The sequence below is a fragment of the Lampetra fluviatilis genome, chromosome 64, assembly GCF_964198595.1.
Source record: "Lampetra fluviatilis chromosome 64, kcLamFluv1.1, whole genome shotgun sequence".
Lineage (NCBI taxonomy): Eukaryota > Metazoa > Chordata > Hyperoartia > Petromyzontiformes > Petromyzontidae > Lampetra > Lampetra fluviatilis.
Genome location: NC_136338.1, coordinates 2,817,492 through 2,827,077, shown reverse-complemented (window position 1 = coordinate 2,827,077; position 9,586 = coordinate 2,817,492). Strand labels below are relative to the sequence as shown.

Genomic DNA, 9,586 nt, shown 5'->3' with positions numbered 1-9,586 from the left:
TCCGATTAACACGGTTGACTACACACGGTGTGAAAGAAGTTCAACATACATACAATACCTCAGTAGAGCCTGCACTGATGTATCTGTTCTTGCGGGGTTTGTTTTTTTCTCGTCCAATACACATTTTATTCTTCTTGGTTCTTTCGGTAAAGTCACGTAGAAGGGAAGTAATAAAATAATAAAAATAAAACAATATTATTATTATATAATTTTATTATGTTTAATTTTTATTATTTTATTACTTCCCTTCTACGTGACTTTACCGAAAGAACCAAGAAGATGAATCCCTGCAGTCACGAAAGCTTTAAATCGAAATACACATTTTATTGTTTTGAACACAACAACAATAGTAACAACGCGGGAAGCCACAGAGCCACGTGACACAACGTGTACTTTTATTGAGTGAAAGCGGCGTGCCCCCGTTGCAGCTCGGCACAGCTGCATCCAAGAACAGGCGAAGGAAATGCAAAGGACAGCAGAAGACACCAACAGCCACGTCCCGGCTCACGGACCCCTCCCCCCAACCGCCCGCGTCGGCCACAGTTGTGCTCCCGTGATGATCCCACTCAGAGGCGACTCCACGTCGCGATATTCCGCCAATAATCGCACCGTAACCGCTTTGCTCGCGACCGTTTGGAGAGACGCCCACGTGCACGCGAGTCAGTCGAGGGGCAACCAAAATCAGTTGCGCTCAACTCGAGTTCGCGTGCAACTCGAGTTGCGTTCAACTCGAGTTGCGTTCAATCGAGTTGCATTCAACCGAGTTGTGTTCAACCGATTTGCGTTCAACTCGAGTTGCGTTCAATCGAGTTGCATGCAACTGATCTGGGTCAGATCTGTCTAAATAAAGGATCCTGAGCCCCGAGGATTAGTGGCTGCTTTAAAGAGAAAATTGAAGATGATCACAAAGTGACACAAAACCTGCCCGCACACCCAGAGCCACCTGCTACATCACCCAGAGCGGTGATTTACTCAGCACCACCCCGAGCAAAATGTCCCCACTCTTAAATAACAAACCAAGCTAATGATGTTGTCTGCGCTGACCTTCGTGCTGCGTTGGCATTGGTGCGCAAGCACAACTAATAACAACAACTCGACACATTCATCGATAACACTGTGGCCTTAAGAAGGGCAATCAACTATTTCAGTAATGAACTACGATTCGGGGCAACGGCCCTTATCCATATCACGTTGTATAGCACGTGTTTTAAAGTGCAATGAAGAAGGTCCCGTTGCCCGAAACGTCGTCTATTTTGAGGCCACACACTGGTGTTGACGAGAGTGTTAAACGCAGGTGAACCCGTCACACACTGCACACGCCTGATGATTGTTAGACGCCTCCCGCGTGACGCGGCGAGAGCCTTGATTTCAAATCGGAGCTCTCGCCGCGTCACGTGGGACAACGCGTGTCGTACACTTGTTGAGCAATCATCGGGCTCGTGCAGCGTGTGAAAAAGACCGCTGTATTTGGCCTACTCTCCCACGCCGGCCAATCCATCTTGGAAGAGGTGGGAGTTGCCCACACCTTACCCCACCACCGCCACGAGTCGAATGAGGAGGTGTGGGGAGGTGCGGGGGAGAATTTGATCATTCTTACCCATTGTGTTAACTGCCGCGTCGGGCGATTGACCTGCGGTGGTCACTGCACTGCTGTGAAAGCAGCAGCAGCAAAAGCTGCAGACGTGCAATTAACCCAATCAACACTTCGATCTCGAACCCTAAGACGATTGCTAAACATGGGGAGGGGAGAGGGGTGGGGGTTTGGGGCACGCTCGGAACTCGGAGCTAGGGAACCGGGGGAGCTAAGGAGAAGGGGAGGGTGGGGGTCAGGTGGAGCTAAGGAGAGCGGGCGGGGGGGGGTCAGGGGTTAAGTGGGATACCCCTACACTGGCCTAGTAGTGCCCGTACCCGCCGAAGTGGCCGGAGCCGCAGTGGCCGCACCCGCGCCCGCCGCAGTGGTGGCAAGCCGAGTGGCCGTGGCCGTGGCCGGTCGTGCAGAAGTCGAGGTGGACTATCGGGCGCGTGTGGCAGGTGGTGATTGGCTTGCAGCAGCCGGTGCCATAGCCCCCGTGGCCATAGCCCCCATGGCCATAGCCCCCATGGCCATAGCCCCCATGGCCGTAACCTCCGTGGCCGTAGCCCCCGTGGCCGTAACCTCCGTGGCCGTAACCTCCGTGGCCGTAACCTCCGTGGCCGTAGCCCCCGGTGCCGTAACCACCGTGGCCGTAGCCCGAGTGGCCGCCGTACAAGTGGCCGCCAATGCCGTAGCCGCCGTGGCAGCTGTGGCTGTAGCCGCCGTGTCCGACGAGGCCGTGGCCCGATCGCCGGCAGTGTCCGCAGCCCTTGCCGCCGCAGTGGTGGCACGAGCCGCCGCGGCGGTGGCACGAGCTGCAGTCTTCGCCGGTGGCGCTCTCAAAGCTGCGGTGGGCAAAAGACAAAGACGACGAGGCCATACGTTGCCGTTAGCAGACTGCCGGTGGCCGAGGGCTGTCGGCGCGCAGCGCCTAAAGAAGAATCGCTAACGAACTACGGTAAAAGCTTGGGTTGCGAGCATAATTCGTTCCGGAAACGTGTTTGTAATCCAAAGCACTCGTATATCAAAGCACTCGTATATCAGTTGTGATCACGTGACGCTCGGCAGACAAAGCGTATGCACGTACTGCTCGTATTGCAAGACCTCGCTCGTTTATCAAATTAATATTTATTTAAAAATTTAGCTCGTCTTGCAAAGCACTCGCAGACCAAGTTACTCGCAATCCAAGATTTTACTGCATTTAAAACATTTTTCCAGGTAAGGCCCCAATGATGTAGCCCCCTTTGTCAGAAGCGACGCGGCTATCGTCAACGACAGCCCAACGAAGTGGGCTTATCATCATCATCGCGTGGAAATGTACAGCGGCCAAAGGCTCTTGAACGCGTGCTGTCGACTCGAGACGTGGAGGGAATAACCGGAGGAGAGACACTTAGACTCCAAACTATACAGCAGGCGGCAGAGTCGGGATTGAACCTACGATCTCCTGTATACTAGGCGAGGTAGTTAACATCTCATCACCTCCACACCCCCCCCCCCATCCAAAGAAGACCTATGAAGGCCGGCACGGCACACGAGGGGGTGGGTGGTCAGCACCACGCCCGGCCGCCTTTGTCTCCCCAGTGGTGATGTTTACTACGCACCGTACCAGGTACTCGTTGAGGCTGAGTCAACCTAGGGTGGGCCCAGGAGCAGTTCGGATATTCGTCACTGAGCAAGCATAGCACCCGGGTCAGCATCCCTCACCGACCATCGCTCGCCACCCATCTCATCGCACCATTAAGTTTGAGTTTATTTGTTAGACGGATGACGGTCCCGTTTCGCCAGTTTCCCCTCGCTGTCTTTACACGGGGGCACCCGTGGTGCGTGAGCACAGCAGCAGCTACAATACCCTCGCTGACCTCGCCACGGAACGTAAACCATCGTCACCGCATCATCATCGTCACCGTCATCGTCACCGTCACTGCATCGTCATCGTCATGCGGCACTTTCAGATGCGCTGCTTCCACGGCCGTCTGGAACGCTCTCTTCCCCTCCGATGTTAGGAAGCCACTGGGAGCTGTGCACTTTTAGATCATCATCGTCTAGACTCTAGATTGGCAAAACTCATTTCTTTAAAACTGCTTTCTGTGTTTGTGTTCAGTTCGTTGTCCTTCCTCCGCACATCCGATTATCCACGGTCGGCTACGTACGGCGCGAAAGAAGTTCAACATACATACACAGAGAAACCCATAGACACCCACATAGACCATTAGACACCCACAGAGACCCATAGATTACCACGGTCGGCTACGTACGGCGCGAAAGAAATTCAACGTACATACACAGAGAAACCCATAGACACCCACAGAGACCATTCGACACCCACAGAGACCCATAGATTACCACGGTCGGCTACGTACGGCGCGAAAGAAGTTCAACATACATACACAGAGAAACCCATAGACACCCACAGAGACCCATATATTAGCACAGTTAGCTACGTACGGCGCGAAAGAAGTTCAAACTGCATACATACGTACAGAGACACCCATTGACACCCACAGAGACCCATATATTCGCACGGTTGGCTAGGTACTGTGCGAAATACGTTTTTGACACAATACATACACAGAGACCCGCAGAGACAACCACAGACACCCACAGAGCCCCATATTATTTTCACGGTTGGCTACGTACACTGCGAAAGAAGTTTCGACACACACACACACATACACAGAGCAAAAACAACAACAAAGTAAACAAAAAACAAAGACATCGCGTAAGAGAACCACGGGAAAAATGACCGCGTGTAACTCATCACACGCCGTACATCATCCCGACCTGCCCAGCCACGCACCCGTTCACGCCGGGATCTCACCTGGTCATCTCTGCGTCTGATGTGGTTCGGCGATGAAATCTGGCGGAGCTTGGGAGGAGGTCGATGGTTTGGAGATCGGATCTCGGCGTTGTCTCTACTCTGGCCCTGAGTGTCCCATTTATAGTCAACCTGGGCAGGGAGGGAGGGGAAGGGGTGTTTTGGCGTCGATGGGCCGACCCCTAATTAGAGCCCCCGCCCGGCTGAGTTGCGGTCTGCGGTTGTTGTCACCTCCGAAGCTGCTGGGGGCTGCATGGCAGAGGTCGCAAACGGGTTTTGATTCCTTACCCGTACCCGCTTGGTGCGCAGGACGTCGTGGGTTCGACCTGACCCTAACGCCTGCTGTAAACTTGGAGGTTGCCGATCTCGCTCTCTTTTCCCGTGGTCGCGTGGATTTTTTTCTGGGTCCTCCGGTTTCCTCCCACCCCCCCCCCAAATTTAAAATCAACATCACGCGTTTAGAGTATTTGGCTCCTGCTATACATTTCCACGTGATTTGTGATAGCCAGGCCGCTGTTGAAAAAGAGTTACATAGCTCAGTGGGCCTTACCTGGTAAAATAAAAGTAATAATCATAATAGTTTGTTATTATCATCATCATCGACTCTTTCAGAAACATCATCGTCAACATCAACGTCATCGTCGTTGAAAATGTTTCGCATGTTCAGCAACAGCAGCAGCATCATCAACAACAACATGATCATCATCTGCAACAGGCGTGGCGTCATCACAACAGCAACAGGCGTGGCGTCATCACAACAGCAGCAGGCGTGAGGTCAGAGAGAGAGCAATACATAGGCACACTGTGTGCCTATGTGTTGCTCTCTCTCTGTATCTTGGTGTTATCTGTCTGCTTATATGTCTGTCTATAGTTTTCTGGTTAGATTTTTGTTGCTATTGCATTTATACCTGATGATGATTGCTTGTGTTGCAATCGAAACGTCGTATGCTATTATTTAATTTATTATTTTATCTTTATACGTGACTTTACCGAAAGAACCAAAGAGTAATTCCTGCAGTCACGAAAGCTCCAAAAATAAAGCAGGCGTGATGTCATCACAACAGCAGCAGTGTGAGGTCATCACAACATTCTAGATTTGAAGCTTTCGTGACTGCAAGGAATCATATTCTTAGGTTTTTTCGGTAAAGTCACGTAGGTAAAACATCAAAATTAATGAAAATAAAATAAAAACAAAAAACACGACGTTTCGGAGGCAACACAAGTCTCCGTCATCAGGTGGGACCGTCACAGCCGAATTAGCTGCATCACTTGATGCAGCTAATTCGGCTGTGATGCAGCTAATTCGGCTGTGACGGTCCCACCTGATGACGGAGACTTGTGTTGCCTCCGAAACGTCGTGATTTTTGTTTTTATTTTATTTTATTTTCATTAATTTTGATGTTTTACCTACGTGACTTTACCGAAAAACCCTAAGAATATGTCATCACAACAGCAGCAGGCGTGATGTCATCACAACAGCAGCAGTGTGATGTCATCACAGCCTCCACGCTCGAACGCCCAACACGCATGCGCGTTTATTGGGGGCGAGCCCCTGTGGGAGACAAATACGGCCGGGTCAGGCGGTGGTGAGGGGGGTCTGAGACTGACGCACCGCCTCTGCACGGTGTTGTGGTTGTTGTGTTTGGAGTCACGCGCAATCTGTCTCATTGGTCCGTCTGTTTACCTGTCTGTCTGTTTACTTGTCTGTCTGTTTACCTGTCTGTTTGTTTACCTGTCTGCCTGTTTACTTGTCTGTCTGTTTACCTGTCTGTCTGTTTACCTCTCTGTCTGTTTACCTGTGTCTGTTTACCTGTCTGTCTGTTTACCTCTCTGTCTGTTTACTTGTCTGTCTGTTTACCTGTCTGTCTGTTTACCTGTCTGTCTGTTTGCCTGTCTGTCTGTTTACCTGTCTGTCTGTTTACCTGTCTGTCTGTTTACTTGTCTGTCTGTTTACCTGTCTGTCTGTTTACCTGTCTGTCTGTTTACCTGTCTGTCTGTTTACCTGTCTGTCTGTTTACCTGTCTGTTTGCCTGTCTGTCTGTTTACCTGTCTGTCTGTTTACCTCTCTGTTTACCTCTCTGTCTGTTTACCTGTCTGTCTGTTTACCTCTCTGTCTGTTTACCTCTCTGTCTGTTTACCTGTCTGTCTGTTTACCTGTCTGTCTACCTCTCTGTTTACCTCTCTGTCTGTTTACCTGTCTGTCTGTTTACCTCTCTGTCTGTTTACCTGTCTGTCTGTTTACCTGTCTGTTTGCCTGTCTGTCTGTTTACTTGTCTGTCTGTTTACCTCTCTGTCTGTTTACCTCTCTGTCTGTTTACCTGTCTGTCTGTTTACCTGCCTGTCTGTTTACCTGTCTGTCTGTTTACCTCTCTGTCTGTTTACCTGTCTGTCTGTTTACCTGTCTGTTTGCCTGTCTGTCTACTTGTCTGTCTGTTTACCTCTCTGTCTGTTTACCTCTCTGTCTGTTTACCTGTCTGTCTGTTTGCCTGTCTGTCTGTTTACCTGTCTGTCTGTTTACCTCTCTGTCTGTTTACCTGTCTGTCTGTTTACCTGTCTGTTTGCCTGTCTGTCTGTTTACCTGTCTGTTTGCCTGTCTGTCTGTTTACTTGTCTGTCTGTTTACCTCTCTGTCTGTTCACCTCTCTGTCTGTTTACCTGTCTGTCTGTTTACCTGCCTGTCTGTTTACCTGTCTGGGGTGGGGATAGGCATTCATCCAGCAGTGGATTGACCATTGGTGATGGGCGCGCCATGGTAGCGAGATGTCAACTACCTCGCCTGGTTTGCAGGAGGTCGTGGGTTTAATCTCGACCCTGACGCCTGCTGCTGTATGTTTCGAGTTTGCGTCTCTCATCATCATCATCATCACGGTGGCTAGGAGATGTTAACTACCTCGCCTGGTATACCGGAGGTCGTGAGTTCGATGCCTACCCTGACGCCTGCTGCTGTATATTTTGAGTTTGCATGTCTCTCTCTCTCTCCACGTGGTCGTGTGAATTTGTCTCAGGGTCCTCCGGTTTTTCTCTTCCACATTTAGAATCAACATCACGTGAGCATTAAGCTGCTGCTATAACATGCCCACACGATGACGACGCATACCTGTCAATTCTTTATCAGCGCCCTACCTTATTAAAGACCAATTCAGACCGTATTGGTCACCCCGTGCCCCTTATAAATCTGAACCTTCATCCTAAAAAGTCCCTTCACGAGGAAGAAACACAAACAAATAAACCAAACATGTTTTTTTTTACCCGTGTAGTAACATAGAATTGATCACTACGCAACACAGCGCTGGTTGCTGGCAGAGAAGGAGATCTGCAATTGCAGCAGCCCTGACTGACAGCAGGTCACGTGATAAACCAGAGAGAGGGATGTAGGGGGAACGGTTACAGAGGGGGCACGTGAGGGAAGCCCGGGAACCCGCTGGTAGGTTCTAGAAAGGGGGCGTGGTCACGCTGGGAGGATAAAAGTGGAACCCGAGCGGAGGCTCTGGGCTGTCGCCTGGAGTGGGATCCCCTCGTCGTGCCGCTGGAGTCTTCCTCACCGTCTACGTCTTCGCCATCTCGGCGTCGTCAGTCAGGCAGTCTGCAAGCTGTCCTGACTGGCAGCTCTAGTGACCTCTTGTGAACTGTGAAGGCTGTTAATAGATAGAGTGCCTCCTCCTCCTAGTGTCTCTGAGTCAGTCACTGCTCCCGTACTGAATTGGCTGTATGCCGTATGGACTTGAAAACTTAATTTCGCTGTGCAAGAATGGGGGTTGACATCTATGTGACGACAACGATGATTGACGATAAGCCCACTTCATTGAAACTATGACTTGTGGCCATGTAGTTCTTGAAAAAAGCCACCTGGTATAAATTAAAATAATGTTGAGTTTTTCGTGCTTCCTCTTACGTAAGAACACAATGATGATAATGATGATCTTAATTGGCATCGCGGCAATCACCTCGCGTAATTGCGTGACGCCGAGTGCGGTCCGCGTGGCCTCATTAAGGCTGCGGTGACCCCAATCTCGGGTTGTGTCTGTCGTTTGGCCGTGGGCAACAGGTGCCCCTGTTATATAAACGTGGCCACGCGAACTGGGGGTCCGGGCGGTCTCGCCAAGATTTCTCTCGCACCAAGCAGAAGGCGCTTGAAGTTGGAGTCTCGCGATCGAGGGGGGGGGGGGGGGTGGTTACGTGGCAATGTCCCAGGGGGTAACGTGAGGTGATTTTATAAATGTGTGAAACTATTAACATTAACTATTAACATACGTGAAAGTTACACTACGCCTTCTGGTGTCATCTGGTCCAAAACCAATGGGGACTAGGCTCTAAAGAAAGCCGTCTCGGGTGTGGACCAATCAACTTCAAGGACAGTGCATATTATTATCATTATCAGAGTTGCTTCTTTTTGTTTGCTTTTTTGACTACTTGTGTTGTGGTTATTGCAAACATGATGCCTTGAATAAAGGTGTCAGTTTTGTACCAGTTTAAAAGGGTAAAAACCTACTACTACAATACGTGAAAGTTGTTACGTACATGCTACACTATATACAGCACTATACACTACACGATACACTATACAATACTACACTATACACTACATTATACAATCCACTACTAGACACTATACTATACAATACACTATACAATACACTACTATACACTACACTATACACTACTATACATTACACTATACAATCCACTACTATACACTGCATTATACAATAGACTACTACAGAAAACACTATACAATACTACACTATACACTACACTATACACTATACAATACTACACTATACACTACACTATACACTACACTATACACTGCACCATTGGTTCTCAACCGGTGGTACTTCGAACCAATGGGGGTACGTGAGGTGGTTTATAAATGCGTGAAATTCGATGAGAATCATTGGTGAATATAATCACGCATGAATCTTTCAAACATAAAATAACTACGATAAAAATGTGAATCCATATGGTTACCTAGAAGAACATAAACGACCCTTCTAAACCCGTCGATCGTAAACAATGTTGGTTTCCAAGAATAAGCGGCGAGCGTGGACAGATTACCTCACGTGCAGAGCGCCCGGTGATTTTTTTTCTTCCCTTCTTGGTTCTTTCGGTAAAGTCACGTAGAAGGGAAATAATAAAATAAAAATTAAATAATAAAAATATAACATCATAATAAAATAATTCTCACGACGTTTCGACAGA

The 9,586-nt window shown here is 49.2% G+C and overlaps 1 protein-coding gene across 1 annotated transcript; it reads right to left on the bottom strand.

Moving 5' to 3' along the window:
* Positions 1-361: 361 nt before the first annotated feature.
* On the bottom strand, positions 362-4,549 carry LOC144951846 (uncharacterized). Its single transcript, XM_078882193.1, has 2 exons — positions 4,392-4,549; positions 362-2,418 (listed from the first exon to the last, which is right to left on the bottom strand). The coding sequence occupies exons 1-2, from the start codon at positions 4,397-4,399 to the stop codon at positions 1,893-1,895; spliced, it is 534 nt and encodes a 177-aa protein (XP_078738319.1). The 5' UTR covers positions 4,400-4,549; the 3' UTR covers positions 362-1,892.
* Positions 4,550-9,586: the final 5,037 nt, after the last annotated feature.